A 23,073-nucleotide genomic window follows, 5' to 3' on the forward strand; every position below is an offset into this window, starting at 1 on the left:
TAAAGTTTCGCCAAAATGGAAAAAATGTTTTTCCTTATATGAAAAAAAAAAACACGAAATATATATGTCCAATTTGTCCTCAAAGGCAATTATTTGGGGAGAAAAGTTTCTCGAGGAAGACAAGAGACGCAGCAGATAAAGTCGCAAAGAATACTTTTTACCTATCATTCAGATTGCATATTTCATGAAGCTACGTGCTCAAAGATCTAAGATAAATTGGGTTGAAAAAGTGTTATGCTGGTTGGGTTTAACATTTACATTTCGGTTTATTATTATTGTTTGGAGTATAAATACTTAAAGAGTGTATTATCATTTCCAAAGAAATGCAATAAAACTATCGGATCACATGCCAGCTTCATATGTGTTTGTGCACTATAATGATCCAAAACATGCCTCCAGGGGCGTTTAACCCTGGGTTTTCCACTAAAAACATAGATATTATTCGAGAAGACCAATGGATATTCGTAAGAAAATCTATTGTACCAAAATTCGAAAGAATCCATTAACAAATGACAATTTTATTGCATTATTACTGCAAATCGGACGAACATATATGTGGAAGCTATATCTAAATTCAATGTACCAAATTTGGAGATGATCGAATAAAAACTCCGACCTGTAGTTTGTACACAAATTTACATGACCTGACGGACAGACAGACAGACAGAGAGAAAGAGAGATGGACGGACAAAAAATGTTTCTGAGTCGATACTTATCAATGGGTCTATCTCTCTTCCTTTTGGGTGTTACAAACAAATCCACTAAGTTATAATACGCTGTGCCACAGTAGTGGTGTGGGGCATAAAATTGGTGACACTAATTATATGGCCAACACTGTATATATATCCTCCTTAAACCCTTTTGCCTGTATGCTCTTCACTCATTAATTTTCATATTGTTGGCATGCTGTACTTCCCTTATTTTTTGGGAATTAGTTACAACCTCCTAAGACTGTTGGCAAATGTTTTTGTTTGGTTTAAAATATTTTTTTATTTGTTACTGTCTTTGGGGCTTTAGTTTGGTTTCCTTGAAAGTGTTGTGTGGTGTAAAGACGGATTTTTTTAAAATTTTCTAGTCTAATTTCTTTTGTAGTCTGTAGTTGAGGATAGTCTAGTTGAAGCCAATAGCTGTTATTTTGTTTTTGTTATAGTTGTAGTAGTGGTCTTAGGCAAAATTTTACTATTGTTGTTGTTGTTGGTTGTTTATCTGTTGTAATAAATACAAATATAATGAAAAACCTACCTGGTATTGAAACGTTGGAGCAAAACTAATTCGATTGCATATACACTCAAAAGTTAAGTGTTTGCATTGAAATATGCATTGCAACGACCAATCACTCAAATCGAATTAGTTTTAAAGGCTCTTTCAAATGGTTGGGACAGATAAGGAGCTTTTGAACTACTAAAGAAAATTTAAAGCCAATTTTTGAATATAACAGTAGTAGTAGTAGGAGTATTAGTAACAGGCAGTTGGAAGGCAAGGCAACTTTTGGGTATTCTTATTGTTGATATGTTATGATTGTTATAGAATTGAAAAAAAAAAACAATCAAGTTACATGACATATCATATACAAAAATATATTTGTTACTATGTATGTATGTATTTTGATTTTATTTTTAATTTATAATTTTTGGGAAAATTTCGAAAATTATTCAGCTTTTTGAATTTTGTTATCCTTAAAAAACGTTATCTTTTATTTTTTTAATTTTTGGCTCAAAACATAGGTGAGTGTTTAACTAAATCGTTTACCAAAAACGCAGCTTGTGAGTAAGCCTTGAGTTGGAGTAGGAATTTTTTAAATGTGTGGTGTTCAATTTTTTTAATCTTTTTTTTCTGAGTGTAGCCTTAGCTGCTGCGTGCTGATTATTTAATTTAATATTAAATGATTGTTGTGGTATTAATTATGGTGACAAAATGTGTGATAAAAATTAGAAAAAATTAATTATGGGAAAATTCCCTAAAGGGGGCAACTCAAAGACTAATGTTAAGAGAAAAAATTTGTTATTCTTGAGAACAAAATTTATTCCTAATGTCAGTGTGGTGTTTCAAAAATTCTTTCGTTTTTGCTGTAATTACAACTATTGAGGACATTTCACACTCCTTTAAGTGTCAAAGATCCTTGAAGTATGTTTTTCGTTTTTTTGTTTGTTTCTTATTGGCTGCTCACTTTTATTTTATACAAACACATGCTGTTTGTTTTGTTTTTTGCGCCAAGAACGCACACAGACACAGTAAGAACATGGCTTTTCATTTCACACAACAACAAACAAGTCGGAAAATTTAACCCAAAATCAAACTGTGCTCTGTTAAATGTAGAAAGTATAGGGAAAAATTAAAAAAGAGAAACTAAAACTAAGCTGGCCAAGCAATAGTTCAAGAGTTCAAAAAACTTTTCTAAGAGTTCCAAATGGAAAACAAAAAACAAAGAAAAAAAATCAAGAAAAACTACGTACGTATGTATCATCCAATAAACAACACACCAATAAGCAAACATTCATTAATCAAACAGCATGCTTTTCGACGTATGTTGGGGGTTTTTTTGGTATTTTTTCTGTTTTTTTTTTTCTTGGAGAGGAATAGGAAAATCCATAGAATTCAAAAAATGAAATCCAAAGAAACTAAACAACGACTGCCTATGGGTTAGAGAAGGTTGGAAATAAAGGAGTACCCAAAATGTATGTAAGTGCAAAGGTTGTCAAGGCTCGAGCTATGGCTTGTTGGAACCAAAAAAGTCCGCTAGGAAAACGCAATTATATTAGGGTTAATTTTTAAAGGGTTCAAATTGTTACCCACGCTAGATGTAGAGTTTTAAGCACTGAATTAAATGCTTGAATATGGCTGATGTTGGTCTTCATTAAGCTTCCAAAAATTACCTACGGGTAGGAGTGAATCAGCGAGATTATCCTTAATGCCTCTAAACTCTCTTGCTGGAGGAGGTGAACATTATAAAAAATAGCCCACGAAGCTTTTAGAAGCAGAAGGCAGCGCTCTCTCAAATCAATGAGTACAGTGCAATACAGATTTTGGCTAAAAGATAAGGAACCTCATTTTTGAAGTCATGTCCAAAAGGGCTAACCGTTTTGTATAGAAGTTTTACTTGGCTAAAGAGCCCACAAAAGTCGCTAGCATTACCGGGGGAGTCAACATCGAAGTACGTAAATCTGAATGGCCTGCTGATGAGCGACATCTCCTTGTAGAGATATTTGATATCGCGGAGGCTTCATAAATGTAGTGAGGAAGAATCTTTCAGCGGTAAAAATTCTTTCAAATGTTGTCTCCAGGATTCAACCTCAGGCTTTCAACGTCATAGACAAACATGTTATGTCTGAGCTAGTGTGATCTCAGAGAAAGAAATATACCATAAAACTGTGTTCCTATCCCATGTTCCTTAATGGAATGTTCATAGGCAAATTTGCATTTGCGTTTATATGGGAGCTGTATCAGGCCATAGACCGATTCGGACCATATTTGACACATATGTTGAAGGTCATGGGAAAAGCCGTTGTACAAAATCGGATAAGACAAATCGGATAAGAATTGCGCCCTTTAGTGGCTCAAGAAGTCAAGACCCCAAATAAGTTTATATGACAGCTATATGAGGTTATGGACCGATTTAAACCATACTCAGCACAGTTGTTGGATAATAAAACATAGTAAAACATCTCATACAAAATTACAGCCAAATCGGATAAGAATTGTGCTGTCTAGTGGCTTAAGAATTCAAGATCAAAGATCGGTTTATATAGCAGCTATATCAAAACATGAACCGATATAGCCCGTTTACAATCACACTAATAAGAAGTATTTGTGCAGAATTTCAAGCGGCTAGCTTTACTCCTTCGAAAGTTAGCGTAATTTCGATAGGAAGACGGACGGATTTGGCTAGATCGACTTAAAATGTCATGACGATCAAGAATATATGTACTTTATGGGGTCTTAGACGAATATTTCGAGGAGTTACAAATAGAATGACGATATTAGTATACCCACATCCTATGGTGGAGGGTACGTACCGGACTGACCCGATGAAGTCCTTCATTGGCAAGGGCTGCCGCCTCAGTGTACAACATACTGCTACAACAACAACAAGTAAATACGGACTAAATTCCGACATTGGGTTGGGTATGCAATCTAAATCCTCGAAACTAAAATTTGCATAAAATTTAAGTGTAGAATTTCGACCAAAATCCGCATATGTTATAGGAGTCAAAGATGAAATCGTTGTGCAAACTTTTGAGAAGATCGGTCGCAAAGACCCTAAAAGGGAAAATCCGGAGATATATATACATGGGAGCTATAACTAAATCTGACCAGATTTTGATGAAATTCACCTGTGATCAAAAGAGTCATAAGAGAAACCCTTGTGTCAAAGGATGAGTTGAGTATAAGTGAAGAAATTATTACATTATTACAGTATTACTAAATATCGAACGAAAATATATATAGGAGTTATGTCTGAACCCCTTGAGACAAATTTCGTGTGAATCTGTTAACAAATAACAACATTATTGCAAAATTAGTCAAAATCGGACGAAAATATATAATCGGAAGCTATGCCCAATCTGAATCGATTTTGACCTGGGTTCTGGTTTTGTTGTTGTCGCAGAAGAAAGCTTAGTGCAAAGTTTTGAGAAGATCATGAAATGCGCTTGCAAATGCTTTAGAAGTAAAAATCAGGCAATACACATATATGGGAGCTATATCTAAATTTGAACGGATTTCTATCGAACTCACCAGTTATATCGAAAGTCATAAGGGAATCATTTGTGCCAAAATTTCAGGACACACATGGCGATTTTATTGCAATATAAGTTGATATCGGACGAACATATATATGGAAGCTTTATCCAAATCTGAACCGATTTCTTCCAATATCAGTAGGCTTCGTCTCTAGGACATAAAAAATGTATGTGCCAAATTTGAAAACGATCGGATGAAAATTTGCGACCTGTACTTTGTACACAAATTAACATGGGCAGATGGACAGACAGACAGAGACATAGCTAAATCGAATCAGAAAGTGATTCTGAGTCGATTGGTATACATGTCTTTGGGTCTATTTCTCTTCCTTCTGTGTGTTACAAACAAATTCACTAAGTTATAATAACCTGTACCACAGTAGTGGAGGAGAGAAAGGAATTTGCTCTACTGAATGACCTGGAAATGCTGAATAGGGAGTTCGAAGCGCATTAAAGCGCCCTAAAAAATCTTCTCTTAGAAATATAATGTGTCATGTATTGGTCTTAGATAGAAGAGTGTTTCAGCGGGTTTGATGGATTGCTTAACCCGAGCCGACGAGTAGCTGAAGATCAATATAATCCCAGTTCCTCTTCGAAAATATCGGAAACAGTCACTCAGTCAGAGGACGTTCGAGTGATGGGAAACTGAAGGGAGTGATCCCTACGATGGAATTTCCAAGAAAATGTTTAAAGAGAAGGATAAAATAGTTCATAAGTTTAAGGATCTCGTCTACTCTTGTAAATGTTTTCCATATGAAAGCACACAAACCGGAACATTGATATCCGGTCTGTGTGGTGTTCATTGCTATCACGAGAAGCATAGCTGCGAGCTACCGGGCGCGTCCACTGGATGCGGATAGTGGAATGCTTCATACGGAGTAGCTGCAACATCAGTCGCTGTAATCAGCGGTATCGAGCGGCATCGGCTCTTGCACAAATACTGAGAGCCTATGATGCTCGATATGACAGGGTGAGTTATTTGCGCCTTTAAATAACCATTGGCCACCCAGTTCCCGCGGCGATCGGTCGATTTGGAACGGAACGAGCTTGCTTACCTACAGGAGCTTAACGAGGATCGCCACCTCCACATGAATATGTGACTACATCAACAAAAACAACAGCCAATACCAGAACTTTTTCTGTGAATTTGAAAAAGTGAGACCTCCTATAAAAGTTTTGGGCCCCTCGACTTCCATAGTTTTATTCGGAACTCTTAACGAATACACAGGAGCAACAGAAAGTGAGTTATCCCCGGCAATTTTTTCAGTAAATAACTTGGTCAGCCTATCAAGAGAAGATTATTGACCTTAAAAATAAGATGCAAAATTAAGCATATATCAAACTAAAATTTAATCTAAAACTTCCTAATATCAGGTAAAAAGCGTTCTCCAAAGGAATTGTTTCCTTAAAAAATTGAAAAATGTGTGTGACGGTCTTTAAGATAAAAATGTTCAGTTCTTGAGCTTTTTGCGCTACTTTTTGTTCACCCCTGTGGTCAACGCTGGAGCATAGTAATTTACTAATGATTGACCAATGGAATTAAAGGCGTAGAACAAAATATCTTTGTCCAGTTCCCAAGAGCATCGGGCTAGCATCATGAGGAACTTGCTTCACGGTGAAATAAGATAACATGTGCGGAACATGATGGCCGATAGTAGTCCACCCTATCTTTGTCACTGTTTTTAAAGTAATTTTTCTATTTTACAAATCCTACCATTTATATAGCCATTTCTCGAGCCTTTCCTTTCTACACAATGAAGAATTACCCATATTATAATGGCAAATTGTAACAAACATGCCACATTTATGTATGTGTATTGAAAAAGTTGTTAAGTAAATGTTAAGTATCGAGCGAAAAAAAAAATACTTTTAATAAAGGAAAAACCTGATCTATGTACTCTAAACAAGTCCTAGAGAAATCAATGGTGTTTTCATTTCAAAGAGAAAAATGTGGTGATTTAAAACTGGCATCCAAAGTTAGATAAAATTTGTATTTTTTTCCAATTTTTTATATAAAAAGTAAAAAAAGGTTAGAAGAAAATAGCGGAAGACTAGGCGCCCAAGGTGTGCTCGCTGAGGCTTTATTTAAATCCAGCACCTACTATAAGATAAAAGTGGCAGTTCCCATGTTGGGCGCCAGTTAACAATTTTTCTAAAAAAAGGTAATTTCTCACGGCTAAGAAATGTTTACATTCTTGCCAGGATTAAGTCTATCGTTTACCGTAATAGGCGAACTTTCTAATCTGATCTAGGCAACATGGTGGTCCCTAATGCAAATTCAAATTTGGCCATGAACATTCAAGGAATAGGGACAAACTTAAACTGTCCGATTCAAGTTTAAACTCAATGATAAGGGACCTCCGAATCGCGTGCGGCAGTGCGACACTTTTTTGGGGAGAAGTTTTTAAATGGCATAGTACCTCTGATTATCTCGCCACCTAGCGTCGTAGGCGGACATGCTAACCTCTACGCTACGGTGGCCTTCTGGTGGCCCCTAATGAGTTATAAAATTGTCAGTCCCCAATTGCTCACGGCTACGAAATGTGTACAATCTTGCCAGGATTAAGTCTATCGTTAACCGTCATAAGCAAACATTCTAATCTAGGCAACATGGTGGTCATTCTGAAATAGGGACAAACTTGTCACAAATAAATGAGTGTTGTCCGATTAAGTTTTAACTCAATGATAAGAGACCCCGAATCGCGTGCGGCAGTGCAACACTTTTTTGGGGAGATGTTTTTACATGGCATTATACCTCTGATTGTCTCGCCACCGAGCGTCATAGGCGGGCATGCTAACCTCTACGCTACGGTGGCCCCTAGCAAGTTGAAAAATTGTCAGTCCCCAAGTTGGGCGCCAGTTAAGAATTTAAATTAGAAAAAGAAATATGCTTATGACGAAAAAATCTTCTCGTCAGCATTCAAACTAAATAGCTCAGCAAACAAACTAACTACTGCAATAGTGTGGCAAAAAAAAATTAAAAAAGTGGTACTCATTACGTTGGGAGCCAATTAGTATTTTTATTTAAAAAACACAAAGCTTATATCGTAAACCGTCATATGCGAATATCTTAATCAAGACAACATGGTGACCTCTAATTATGTTATATAAATGGCAGTCACCAAGTTGGGCGCCAGTTAAGATCTTAAATTCGAATTTTCAATGTTCTCGCCAGATTTAAAACCCCATTGTCCAGTGAACAGGCAAACAGTGGCTCTTAATAAAAATATAAAAGTGGTGGCCATCATGCTGGATGCCAGTTAGTATTTTTACTTGTTGTTTTTAATTTGCTCGTTTTTTCCTCTTCCAGCGAACTCTCCACTTTGGGCGCCAAATTTTTACCACAATTATTTGTAATTTATTTTTTTTATTTTTTAATTTTAGACTCTTGAAAAGCCTTTTCGTTGGTTCATATTTTTATGCCTTATATGATTTTGAAAGAAAACACCATTGTTCAGTGAAGGCTTAACATCTGCAACAGCAGCTAAATTACTACAGCCTTCAACTAAGTAACATAACTAGTAAATTAATTAGGAACTAAAATGGAAATCATAAATTGATAAAACAACGAAACCTCTAAAAAGGATATATTAAACAATAAATTTAATTGGAGGTCAACTTAAAGAAAAATATGTTGGTTGGTGGGGAAATAGGACGTTTGAAGTAAAGAGTTGAGTATTATGTTGTTAGTATGAAGTTGTAGTTGTTGTTGGTAGAGTAAGAGTAGGTAGGTAAGTAGTTAGGTAGTGGTAGTAGAAGTAAGTAGGTAAGTAGTAGTTAGAATGAAAACTTTGAAAGCACATTAGCCAGCTGCGTTGTACTTACCGTGCTAACTTTACGGACTTTAGTAGCGGGTGCTGTGGTAGGTGCTGGTTGTCTTTGTATAACGCTCACCGACTCCGATTCCACTTCGACGCTGCGTATGGACATCTTCTCCTTGTTGTTGTCATCGTTGCCCTTCTCGCCGCCAACAAACAGTTCATAGCTAATACAAGAGTACGTGGGACTCTTTGCCATCTCGGGGTGCAAAGCTGCCGCGGCTGCGTCAGCTGCATCCTGAGCTGCTTGAGCTGCTATATTGGCTCGCTCCTCCAGTTTGGCTGCCTTGGCTGCTGCCGCTTCTTCTGCTTCCTACAACATACACACATACACATCAAAATGATTCAATATGACATTAGAGTGGTGCTAACAAATTCATCAGACAAGCGTAACGTAAAACTATGGACAACAACATTTGAACTTTTTTGGTTTTTGGTATTCAATTTTCGCTATTAACTCGTTTCGAAAAAACTCATGATGGAAGCAAAAAAAAAATTGTTCAAAAAAATTATCTTCAGATAGCCATTCCATTTTAACTAATAACGAACTTCTCTAATTACGTAATTGAATTAACTTAGTCGGGATTCCATATAACTTGAGTTTTTGCTGTAATTTTTTGTGTTTTTGTTATTAAAAATTAAAAAAAAAAAATTTCTAAATCAAAAATTCAAATTTGAAAACTTTTTGGCTGGATGGATAATTCATGTTCTTGAGTTTTTTTTTTTTTTTTGTTGAAGTATGTCTGTCTGACTGGTAGGCATACATACGCACACAATAATTTACGGCTAAAATACATGATAATGGTAACCAAGAGGCAAAAGTACACAGGAAAAAAAAAACTGTTAAATCATATGTTTGAGACAATCAATGAAAATGTAACAAAAATCGATACAAATTTGGTTGCCTGGGCCCTGGCTGGCATCCTTCCACATCCAGCCGTCCAGAGCAACAACAACGACAACAGAACTCATCAGTCATCAATCATCAATCAATCTTCAAACGTAACTTAACGGAACGGAATAGAAATACACATCACATCAAAAACGGCAGCGGGAGAACTTGTGCGCAGGCGAACATGTTCCCCCTTTAGCATGGGGTATCGATTATTTTGCTTCTCCCCCCTCCAAAGGGAGGGAGGAAAGGCACGTCTACGAATATTATCAATTTGAATTTTGCACAGAACAAACCAAAATTGAAATTGATAATATCCGATAATCGATAAAGCAGCGTTTAATGCAAAACGTTTTACTTACTCGTATCGCCTCCTCCTCGGCAGCCTCCTCTTCTTCGGCCTTCTTTTGCAATTCGTCATAAGACATGGCAACAATGGCCAAAATCAAATTCACAAGATAGAATGAACCTAGGAAGATGATGACTATAAAGAACAGCATGTGCCAGGGTCCAGCGGCTTGTAGCACGTGCTGATATAAATCCTCCCAAAAATCTTGGGTCATGAGACGAAACGCCGACAAGAATGCCCAACCGAATGAATCGAAACTGGTATAATCATAATTGGGATTCGGGCCAAAGCCCTGTAGACACACATAATCTTCCTCACATTGCCTTAAGAAGTATGGGGGAGAGAATTAAAAGAAAGAAAATAAACACATACATTTAGATTTTTATCCATTTCCGGGGACATTGTTAGCCACTTACCCCGCACCAGATACATTGCCACACACGGGATACGATTCACCATCGTTTAAAGTAAACCAATTGGTGCTGTTGCTATTGTGTATATGCCAGTTTTCATCGGTTAGATTGCCCCAACTGCCGTCCAGGGGGAATCGTTTAATGCACTTTTGTGTTAGAACACCCATATAGATTTGTAAGCCCATCAGCGCAAACACTGATAAGGAAAACATTGTCAAAATTATCACATCGCGTAGATTTTTTACAGATTCAATGACAGCACCGACAATGGTTTTTAGACCTGAGATGACCAACAAGATATTAATATTAGTTTATAAAATTGAAGATACATGGGGAATAAATTCATTCAGCTCTACAACTACAATTCTAAATGTACAGAACATTTTTAAAAGTACTTTTTTAAGATAAGTTACAACGTATTCAAGATCGCTTAGTTAAGCTTAAGTGTCTGTATTTTATAGGAAAAATCAGGAATTCGTTGTTCTTCTTTTCGTTGTTGTTATTGTTTTTGTTTACTTTACCTGGCACAATGGCAACGGTTTTAAGAGCTCGCAGTACCCTAAATGTTCTCAAAGCTGCGAGATTACCTAAATCTATACCCATGGTCACATAACTGGTAGTAGTTAAAAGTTGATGATGTAGTGGGGGGTTTGGTATATTTTGATGTTCAAAAGAAAAGTAAAAAGAGATTAATACACAACATTTCATTGCGATTATACAGATCATACACATGGCATATACAGTACATTAAATACATACAACTAAAGAAAACATAATGAAGAGTTTGAAAAAAAAAGACGAAACCAAAAAATTATTAAGAAAAACAAGAAACGAAAATGAGGAATGGTAAATGATAAACAGTTTTAGGCGAGGGGTGAAAATGCGAGGGTCGTTTGAAAGAACATAAGAAGTGTTATATTAAATTGGAAATTGGCGCCCACGCAGGGATGCCACAGATGGTCAGAGAGAGCTAAGGAGTGTTCCGACTACCTACCTACCTACCAACTGTTATCGACTTTTACTTGAGATAGAAGATGAACCGTCCGAAGTAGTGTTTGAGGGCGATGAGACCTTGCCTCCCAGATCGAGTAAGGAACTTCGAGGTACAGCCGAACTTTTCTATAACGTTTTTAAAACGAATCATAACTGGAGATAAAAAATGGATTGTTTACAACAACGTTAGTCGAAAACGATCATGGTCCAAGCATGGTGAACCAGCTCAAACCACTTCAAAGGCTGATATCCACCAAAAGAAGGTTATGCTGTCTGTTTGGTGGGATTGGAAGGGTGTGGTATATTTTTAGCTGCTTCCAAGGAACCAAACGATTAATTCGGATGTTTACTGTCAACAGTTGGACAAATTGAATACAGCCATCAAGGAGAAGCGACCAGAATTGGTCAAACGTAAAGGTGTCATATTCCACCAGGACAACGCTAGACCGCACACATCTTTGGTCACTCGCCAAAAACTGAGTGAGCTTGGCTCGGAACTTTTGATGCATCCACCATACAACCCAGACCTTGCACCATCAGACTACAATTTATTTCAATCTTTGCAGAACTCCTTAAATGGTAAAACTTTCGGCAATGATGAGGCTATAAAATCGCACTTGGTTCAGTTTTTTGCAGATAAAGGCCAGAAGTTTTATGAGCATGGAATACTAAATTTGCCACGAAGATGGCAAAAGGTTATCGAACAAAATGGCAATTATATATTTGATTAAAGTTCATTCTAAGTTTTATTAAAAATGCATTTACTTTCTTTTAAAAAATCCGCAATTACTTTTTAGGCAACCCAATATTTGAAATTTTTAATGGTTGTAGCTGAAGTGTGCTTTAGGTGATGCGAGCATCTCTTGGTAAGCCCCTTTAAGCCTTCATTTGTGGTCTGATTTTCAATTTTCCGAAAACGAAAATTTTAAATGTCTGTTTGCGCTTTCTTTCCTTGGTCTTAAAATCTTATTGAGATTCCATTGCTGGATATTGTCCGACTTTAGACCATTGTTTAATGCTTTCTATTCAAAGAATAGTATAGCAAAAACAAAATTAAAACGTCAGCAAAAAGTGTGTTGTAGCTAGAAGCATTTGACTGTTTTCCTGTATCGCGATTACATTTTCGACCAAAAAAAATCATCAGCAGGAGATTTCAAATGGATCATGGTGCTAGAGTAAGTTGTAAAGCACACATCTGTATTTGAACAGGGCTCTTTAAGTCGACTTGTGTGCTTTACAACTTACTCTAGTGGGAATGTCCGATTCACGTTTTAAGCTAAATGATAAGAGACCTCCATTTTATAGCCGAGTCCGAACGGTGTGCCGCAGTGCGACACTACTTTTTATAGAAGTTTTTACATGACTGCCATACCAAATGGTACAGTACTTTCCAAATGTCGACGGCATTAGGAGGATATAACCACCGCTAACAATTTTCATGATGTTCTCGCCAGGATTCGAACCCAGGCGTTCAGCGTTATAGGCGGACATGCTAACCTCTGCGCTACGATGGCCTAGAACGGGACTCATAACTAGGCACGGAGTATCAGCCAAATGCACCTCTGAAGTCCGTTCGTCCGTCTGGCTGTCGAAAGCACGCTAACTTTCGAAGGAGTAATGCCCGCCGCTTGAAATTTTGCACAAATAATTTTTTATAAGTGTAGGTCGGTTGGGATTGTAAATGGGCCAAATCGGTCCATGTTTTGATATAGCTGCCATATAAACCGATCTTGAGTCTTGACTTCTTGAGCATCTAGAGGGCGCAATTCTCGTTCGATTTGACTGAAATTGCACGTGGTGTTTTGGTATCACTTGAAGCCCGCCGCTCGAAATTTTGCACAAATAATTTTTTTATAAGTGTAGGTCGGTTGGGATTGTAGATGGGCCGAATCGGTCCATGTTTTGATATAGCCATATAAACCGATCTTGGGTCTTGACTTCTTGAGCATCTAGAGGGCGCAATTCTCGTTCGATTTGACTTGCACGTGGTGTCATATAAACCGATCTCGGATCTTGAATTCTTGAGCCTCTAGGGGGCGCAATTGTCATCTGATTTGGCAGAAATTTTGTACAAAGGCTTCTCTCATGACCTTAAACATACGTGTCTATTATGGTCTGAATCGGTCAATAACTTGATACAGCTCCCATATAAACCTATCTCCTGTTTTTGCTTCTTGAGCCCATAGAAGGCGCAATTTTTATCCGAATGAATTGAAATATTGCGCAATGACTTCTATAATGTTCAGCATTCAATTACGGGCCGAATCGGACTATAACTTGATATAGCTCCAATAGCATAACAGTTCTTATTCAATATTCTTTGTTTGCCTAAAAAGAGATACCGCGCATAGAACTCAACAAATGCGATCCATGGTGGAGGGTATATAAGATTCGGCCCGGCCGAACTTAGCACGCTCTTGTTTGTCCTATTTTCATATCGTACTTTTATATAATAATTGAAATAGGCACGATTTTCGGTGGATATTTCTGAAACCTTCGCTTGTCCATGTTGGGCGCCACTTCAAAGTATTTACAAGCAGCAGAAATGAATACAAATATATTCACACGGTTATTCCCAACAATAAATGAAAAGGACAAAATGTTGTATCTCAATAAGTCATAAAGAAATTAAAGTTTCAACTTCATTAGGGATTTGCATCACAGGTTGGGCGCCAGTTTCTAAAATTTTTTAGACATTCATCTATTGTAGTAAAAATAGAAATTCTTTACTTGGCTTTCGAACAAGTACTAATAATAAATATGTTATTGATTTATATATAAGTGAGGCGCCAGTCTCACTTACAAAATCGTTTTAAGAGTCTCCTTAATTCTTTATCATATAGACGTCGGACCACAAATATCAATTTCTAGTAAATTGATATTTTTAACCGTCTTTTATGCTTCTTCTTTATATTCAAACGACCCTCCAGTGTAAGGAATGAAGAGGGGCAACATTGTTTGTGGCAATTCAAACAAAAAGTGGAATGGTTTTCAAGGGTCACTTTTTGTTTGCATTAAAGAAAGATGAAAAGCTATGATCTGTCAATTATATCAAGTACGTATAAATATATATATATATATATATGAATGTATATATGAGAAGTTAAATATGTATATGGAGTTTGATGTTTTTTTTTTTTTGGTAGGGTGGGTGGAAGTTTTTTTTTATACGTTTCAAATATAAAATTTTTTTTTAAACAAAAACTACTTGTTACACTTTTGGAATTTGGGGGCAAAGGTGGCAAATTGTTTGCTGATGTTTATTAAAATATACATTTAATTAAACTAATGATTAAATACGAATATAGATAGATAGTTATATGGCAATTGATGGCGATTAATGTTCACAAAAGGGCACGTTTTTATTGTATTTTGGTATGTTTTGTTTTTGTAGCTGGTAAATTAAACACAGTGTGTGGAGGGGAGAGACTGACTATACGCATTAAAGTCTATGAGCCATGGGGTTGGGAGGTAATGTTGTTGTACAAAATTAATTCAATTAATTACAGGGAAATTAATACAGAATGTTGAAGACAGTTAGATAGTAGATAGTTAAAGGAAGGGGGAGTAGTAAGTTAAAGTAGTATCAACAAATTCCAACAAAATGATTCAAAATTAACTAGATTTTCGGCTTTTTGTTTAATTAGTATTGGCTGTAAGTTTTCTTTTGTGAAATTATGTTGAGGCATAGTAGTTGTCTGTCAGCTTGTTACAGTTTTCCTGGGACAAAGTGAACATCTTTAGAAAATGAATGAGTGTGGGTGTGTGTGTGTTTGTTGGTTTTTTTGTAAAGAAATGATAAAAGCTTGAAGTGAATATGTTGTTTGTTAGAATTGTTTCTTTCTTTTTTTTCGAATGAATGAAAACCAAGGACATAGATAATGAAAATAATAATTTTCTTTTTTTTTTGTAAATAACATTAATTGTTTAATATAATAAAACTCACGCTAAAGCTATTACTACGAAGTCCAGCCAATTCCATGCATCTCTAAGATACGTAAACGGGCATAAAATGAAACCTCGTGCCATCACTTTAACAGCTGATTCAAATGTGTAGATTCCGGTGAATATCACCCTAAAAACGAATTTTGTAATCGTTGTTTTTGTTTCGGTTTACATACAGTACACACAATTTGTTTTTGTTATAGTTTTTGGTAGGTTTTAGTTTATATAGATAACAATAATAATCATAAGAAATAAATAAAATAAATTTCTTTTATAGAAAAACAAAAGAAAAATAAATAAATAAATCATATTAAAAATAAAGTTTAAAATTTATATAAAAAAATTTAACTCATTTAACCTTAACAATTGTTTAACTTTAATCTTAAACCTACTTCAAAGTCAGTGGAAGAAAAGTCTGCAGGAAGTAATCAAAGTAGTAACTCCAACTCTATCTTACAATGTGTTGTGGTTTTTTATTTTTGCTTTTTTTACCATATGAGTTTGAGGCAATGATTTGAATAATTTGAAGTTTTCGAAATTAAGAAACGAGCTTCAAAATTCAAAATTGTAGCTAGTTGTCATACAAGTAAAAATACTTTATGTAAAGATGTGTATTAAAGATACAGAACAAGTTTTCTTAGAAAAGAGTTTCGAAAGGTTTAAAATAAATTTTTAAAAAAGAAATACAATACAACTCTAATACTTACAAATACAATATGTGAAATATGATGAATACTTCATTGAACAATAGTGGTTTGAATTGAATAATATGGCAATGATTTCATTTCAGTATTATTTGGAAAAAATTACTTAAACTAAAGGTTTGTTTTATACCTTATAATAACAAAAAGGCATAATTCTAGATGTTAAGAAAAATTTAGTAAAAACATTTTTGTTTTCTTAAACTATAGGGATTTTTTGGAGTTTTTACCAAAGAGAAAAAAATATTTTTTTTCACAAAATATGTGTGTAAAATGTTCGATGATAGCTATAACAACGTTCCCAATGTCTAGATCTTTGAAAAAAGTATTTACATTGTGCATGAAAAACCTATTGCCCCATAACCATTCTCAAAAGGAGAATCAGTTAAACAAGTATGGAAGAAAAATAAATCAGATAATGGGCACGATCAGATTTGAATAATTATCAATTTCCCCCACATGCACCAGAATGCGCTGATATATCGCAACATATTGAGGACTATGAACTTACTGAGGACTTAACATATAAGGCAGCAACTGATACGATTGCTACTTAAGGAAATTGATCATCGCATCGTAGGCTGCGCTGGGGAGAAGATTAAGGCGACGATTAAGCTGACTATGAACTTGAAGTGTTTCTTAACATATAAGGCAGCAACTTATACGATTGCTACTTAAGGAAACTGATCATCGCATCGTAGAAGAGGGAGAAGGGGAGAAGATTGAGACGACGAGTAATCTGCTATTAATTAACCATTTTCCTCTTAATGCATCGAAATACGCTGAAGTATTGGAATATGACGAGGAAAATGTTCCAAGAACTTCGTTTTGTTTTTTTTTTTTTTTTGTTTTTCAACATATAAGTCGGCAGGAGTACTGAATTGATCACAAATTAGAAAAGTAGAAAAAAAAAGATAAAGATCTTCGATTGCACCGGAATACACTTATGTACCGGATGAAAAAATCAAGGGAAACTCTCACCACGAAATGCACTAAGATTTGCTGCGAATTTTCCGTTGGGAAATTTATCGTCTTTTATGTTCATTGCATGCCATAATACGAGATAATACCATGGCTATTCCTCATTACAATATTAGTATCGATGAGTTATACAGCAAGTTTAACAAACAATAGTGGCAAAACAAAAATTATGGAGAATGACGTAAAATTTTGGTAAATTTCAATTCACCGTATTGCATTAAGTTCAGCGGAAAACTTTAAACATATAAGTCCAAAAGAGAATAAGCAAGGCCACATAGAAATGAAGAAGTCAGCATAACATACTAAGGAAGAATTGGTTATCAAATGGCGCTTTTAGCGAGACTTTAAACACATCGGCTTCGTAATCGATGTAATATTAGTCCTAAAGTAAAAATCATCTTTTCAGGAGTAGCGCAGGTAAGAAGTTAAACTGAATATCTTAGAAATACGATGGCAAATTTGCAGTGGTAGACTGTAAACGGAATATCTGAGGAATACGTTGACAAATCTACCAAAGATCTATGAATTAAAGAAGAAACCAAGAAACTTAATGTTGCATAATTGAAGAAAACTATATAATTGAAGAAAAATATAAGAATGATCGATAAGGACGGTTTCCAGGGACTTAACAGATGTAAGATGATATTTGTTCTATGTCGTTAAGACATTGGCCGCCGGATTTGAGTTGAAAAGTTGGACAACAAAAAAAATGTAAATTCCATGGTGAAGACAATATGGAAAATTTTGCTAACTTATATGAAGCTGAATGGATATTCTGCAGATCTATGATCTATGTACAACATTGACTATGGCCTTAGTCGGTTATGGATATTTTACCAATGACAATACAGATAAGCCTGGAACCAAGATTCGATGCGGTGGATAAAATATTAATGCACATTGATCTGTGTTTCGTGGTTATTTTATACTTCGAATCCTAGGGAGTAATTGGTACTCCACAATTTCAATAAGAGAAAGAACAATAAACCTTCTTTGAAATAATTGAGAAGAAATAAGCTAAAATAGGTTAGGTTTACCTTACATAACCCGAAGTTATACAAAGGATACAAAAAAGAGTTTTGTCTAAAGCAGTGGCGGGCAAATACACACTCACACTATTACACATATTTGTGTGCGTGAATAAGAGCATAAGCCCATGGGCTTGGAAATATTACGCACACTAGCACATGTACCCAACGCTGGTCTAGAGGCATATATAATGCTCACAGGAGAATGAAAATGCCCATATCATTGCCTAGAATTTTCGAGCTGTTGACCTATGTTCTTGAGGCAGTCGGCTTTCTGCAATTAGATTGAATTAAGGGTAACTGAATGGAGATACACAAAATTAAATATTCATCATTTAAAAAAGATAAAAAAAAAACTTCTTAAAACTAATTCTTAAAAGACATTAAAAAAATCATCATGATATGCATGAATTTATGATGTTTCTATACAAAAGTACAAACGCAGTAAGTTGTGCTAGGCGTTAGTTAAAACATCGTCACAGCTGCTTTTTTCTGCCATCGAAGAATTTGAAGAGGAAATTTTTATTATTGATTTAGATATCGATAAGTGTGTAAATGATTGGCCTTCAGTGGCTAACATTATGAAGTGGCATTTTTGTTTGTTTCCTGCTACTTCTGTTGCTGATGCTGCTACTGCTCAACCAGATATTACGCTCCATATATGTAAGTGTATGTATGTATCCATTCACAAGTCAGACCAAGCCAGAAACCAACAAACCATTGAGATGCGTTTGTGTAATTGTTACAATTGAGCAGTCAGCTGCCATTGTCTGTGACAATCATATGTTGGCTGTTGTTGTTTTGACTATGTCATTGTCGTTGGTTTTGAATGTTGTTGCTCTTCCTCTCGTAGCCCTTGCAAATGTATGGCATAACCTAGTTTTTATTGCTGCCCTCTACAAATAGCCTCAGTCTCATTTTCGTACTTGTACTTGTAGCTGTGCTCTTGTATCCTTTTCATTGACATCCATAGAAATGTTGTTTTTGTTCTACTTGTTGTTGTTCGTTTATCAAGTTCATTCTAGGATTTTTGAAAATCTTCTATAGGTATGTGTGGGCTTGTACAGGCATGTGGGTGTTTTTATCCTTATTCAAAGATTATTTATATGTAAAGGCACAGTGGTTTAGTGAAACAATTTTTAGAAACATCACAAACAAACCTTCAACATAAAATCAAAAAAACTTATTATGATTGGTAACAAAAAATTATCCATATTTTAAGGAGAGCCAGATGTTATCAATATATATGAACAATGATACTGATCATCGAAAAATTAATATATCGATAATTTATATTCCGATAGCAAAATCACTTTAGGAGGATTACAAAAAGCATATGATTGTGATAACAGATAATTTTAACCGATATTGATATTTTCTCCATGCAATAACAGAAGCCTTTAGTGTTTACACAACTTACATTTTTCGATAACATAATTTATCGATTAAAACCAACTCTGAAAGAGAAATTTTTGGAATATTTTTAATTTGCTTGATGTAATTGTTATATTACCAAAACTGCAAAACATTAGAAATGTTTTATGTTTTATCAATCAGTAATTGATTTATCGATAAATCATTTTATAGTTTAAAAAAAGCTTACCAAAACCATCGTAAAACATATCCGTCCGTCTGACAGGCCTACAATATCACAGCTTGTTATACCCACCACCATAGAATGGGGGTATACTAATCTAGTCATTCCGTTTGTAACACCTCGAAATATTGATCTAGGTCCCCATAAAACATATATATTCTTGATCGTCTCGACGTTCTGAGTCGAACTAGCCATGTCCGCCTGTCCGTCTATCGAAATCACGATAGCGGTCAAACGCGTAAAGCAAGTGCTTGAATTTTTGAACAGATTTGGATATAGCTCCCGTATAAACCGATCTCCCGATTTGGCTTCTTGAGCCCCTAGAAGCCTCAAATTCCATCTGATTTGGCCAAAATTTTGCATGTGGTGTTCGGTTACTACTTCCAACAACTGTGTTAAGTACGGTTTAAATCGGCCAAAAACCTTATATAGCTCCCATATAAACCGATCTCCCGAGTTTACTTCTTGAACACCTGGAAGCCGCAAATTTTGTCCGTGTTCGTACACATAGTGTTCTGTTATGACTCTCCACAACTGTGCCAAATATGGTCCAAATCGGTCTATAACCAGATATAGCTCCATATTTTAGCAGAATCCATTGTGATGGGTTCTCAAGATTCGGCCCTGATATTGTGTGGCGAGTTAAGATTTACAGATTATATTACGTATAAAATAGCCATAGGCAATAAAAAAATATATCGATGCATTAAAAAGTTCTCCCTGAGAAATTAGTTTGCTGATATCAGCAAACACTGTCTGCTGCAATTAAATTAAAAATTGTAATCTTTTGATGAAATCCATACACAATTTTTGAACTTTTAAACAACAATTCCGATAGTAGTGTGAAATATAATAGCAGTAGTTGTTTTGCCTGCTGCTATTTAAATTCGTTCAAAAATTAAAAAATTGGAAAAAAATACGATATGCTTGCAAAATTGAAAAATAAGACGGAATATAAAAAACTTTTGAAATATTTATGACGTTTTTGAACTTTTTTGTCTCATTTTCAACAGACTTTCTGCTTTTACATCAAACATTTTTGTTGTTTGTACCAACAAATTTCTCTGAGTTTTGAAATCGATTCTTTTAGTCCATAAATTCATTTCCGCAATGAACCACAGTTTACCTTCTAAATAACGCAGTTGTGTAGATTGAAAGTAAGTTTTTTAAATGTCCTATTACTTAGACAATAGGACAATAAATGTCCTATTAAGGACAGAAAAGTTTAACGATATAAAAAAAGGAATGTTGAAATCTATTTCTGTGATTTATAAAATAAGTGTCTGCTTCTTTCGCAATATAAACCACTGTGCCTGTGTTGTATTAAAAAAAAACACCTTCTTAAGCTGATTCATATACGAAAATTTTTAAAGAGCTGCTTATTGTTAGTGTTGGTGAGTATTAACATCATTGTGGGGCTGTTGTTGTAAGAGCTTTATCTCCTATGACTGCATGCATATGCACATTTTGCTTTGCATTCTTACCACTTTAAGTGGGGTATTTTGCATTTTCCGTTTTCTTTTCGTTTTTTCTTTCGATGCTGGGCCTCTTCAAAGCAGCTGCAACAACAATAAAGGCTAAGCGTAAGCCACCCACAGACATTGCAACACTGGTACACATACATAGGCAAGCATGCATAAGTGGGATTCTCAGACAGTAGTCAGCTGTTGTTCATCTCGTTGTTGCCATTGTTGTTGCTGTACTCATTTCTACGCTTTTCCTGAATGGTCTAGCAACAATGTCGAGAAAAATCTTGTCGGCAAGGTAATAGAGAATCCAGTTCAAAGTCAACAAGGCACAATGCTTGTGATGTGCCATGCACTACACCCACAAACCCAATACAAAAATCGCGAGGGTGTGTGTGTGTGTGACAGTGGCATAGTATGTTCATAATACCCTATCACTGCCATAGTCGCCAATGTTGCTTCCTTTTTGCCCTTCTTGCCTTCATTTCCACTTATTTGCCTGCTTAGTGGCCCCGTCCTAGTAGTTGTTGGTTGCCATTGTCCGGGGTGAGCGCCGTCAAAGAAAGAGGCCTCTTCAAGTGGCAGCCTCTTTAAGTTTATGCACTCTTTTGGGGCCACAAAAAAATCTATGTGCATTCATACGATGCTGGTACTGGGGTGTTGTTCTTGTTGTTCTCCATTATATGCAAATGAGGTTATGTAGATGCATAATTTAACTTAATTTATTTGTTGTTGCTGTTCCTGTTTCTGCCTTTTTGGCTCTGCATTAGGTTATTCTTTATATGGTTTAATATTCATACAATATGACAATATTGCTTAAAATCTAATGATGATGATGCATATGGTGGTTATGTTTGATCTAGACCTCCAAAAAAAATTAACATTTTTAACAAACAACTATACGGGGGACTTACAAATAACAATTTTGTCAAACGAATCCTTGCAAAACGATATTATCTAAGGAATGATTAACTTAATCCATAGCATTAACAGTAGTAAATAACGATATCATTAGCAAATGTCAAAAGTCATAAATGTTAATTATAAACAATTTTGAATTCTCTTAACAATATAAGAAGACATTCATTTTCAATTGAAGAAATGTTAGCCACAAAATATTTTTATATTAAATTTTGCAATTTTATAGCGTTACCAATTTTTAGCAGTATTTGGTTAAAAGCCCCTGTATGTCGTCGCACTTATTACTGGGTGTTTAATTCTGATACCAAATCTACATAGGACAATTTTGATATCAGCTAAAAAAATGACGTTACTCTCATCGATAAGAATTTTAAGATTTTCTTTTCTCGAAAAGGATCTATATTACCAGAAACTGTAGGCGTATGGGTAAAAGTATATCAAAACAACAAAATCGAAGCTTAAATGAAATTTGGTGTAGAAATTCTGCAGTAGATATAACTCGGAAACAAAAGTACGGGAGGTTCAAAAATTGACTTCGCTGGTTTGATCAATTTAAAGCTCATATATATATATATAGAAGCGTAACCTTAAAATCGCATTTTTTCAGTTTTTTCGATATGCTTTTTAGTTTTTGTTTTATATGGAAGAGTATAGAAATTTTATATTTCACTCCAAAAATCTGGAAAGAACGAAGCTTAAATGAAATTTGGAGTAGAATTTCTGCAGTATATTAAACACGGAAAATATAAGTTCAGGAGGTTAAAAAATTGTCGTCATTGGTTTGATCAATTTTAAGCTCATATCTACATTGGGAACGTGACTTTAATATCGCATTTTTTCAGTTTTTTCGTAATGTTTATTTGTGGTTTTTGTTTTATATGTAAAGCCTAGTACTGACTTCGATTCTACGGAAAATGTTGCTAAACATCAATTAAATATTGTGAAATCTCACAATGTTTCCAATTGTGCTGCAAATTTGTTAAGTTGTAATTAAACTTTTTTACTTGGCATGCAAAGCGTTGTTTTTGTAGTAAACAGTTGTATGTTGACATCATTGCTACCATATGTCTGACAACCAAAGTAAAAACTAATTTTTCTGGAAACTTGCATATTTTTATTTGAGAAAGTTAAAAGGAAAACCTGAGCATTTCTTGCTCAATTTCGTTACGGCAGATGCAGCGGCCTCAACTCCTACAGAGCTAGGATTAAAGCCAAAGTGCGGCATGTCCT

General features: G+C 35.3%; 1 protein-coding gene and 1 long non-coding RNA gene across 41 annotated transcripts in view; one reads left to right on the plus strand and one right to left on the minus strand.

Moving 5' to 3' along the window:
• Positions 1-23,073, plus strand: part of LOC106082769 (uncharacterized) — a 241,901-nt gene that overhangs the window by 139,247 nt on the left and 79,581 nt on the right. The window lies entirely within an intron of this gene.
• The window catches only part of LOC106082698 (sodium channel protein para), a 240,220-nt gene that overhangs the window by 129,200 nt on the left and 87,947 nt on the right, over positions 1-23,073 (minus strand). For all 40 annotated transcript variants that reach the window (XM_059367549.1, XM_059367548.1, XM_059367574.1 and 37 more), the window contains 5 exons: positions 15,151-15,279; positions 10,733-10,824; positions 10,215-10,491; positions 9,812-10,121; positions 8,565-8,870 (listed from right to left, as the gene is read on the minus strand). In XM_059367549.1, the coding sequence (XP_059223532.1) occupies positions 8,565-8,870; positions 9,812-10,121; positions 10,215-10,491; positions 10,733-10,824; positions 15,151-15,279 (1,114 nt within the window). The remainder of the gene's footprint in view (positions 1-8,564; positions 8,871-9,811; positions 10,122-10,214; positions 10,492-10,732; positions 10,825-15,150; positions 15,280-23,073) is intronic.

Source organism: Stomoxys calcitrans, chromosome 4 (assembly GCF_963082655.1).
Source record: "Stomoxys calcitrans chromosome 4, idStoCalc2.1, whole genome shotgun sequence".
Lineage (NCBI taxonomy): Eukaryota > Metazoa > Arthropoda > Insecta > Diptera > Muscidae > Stomoxys > Stomoxys calcitrans.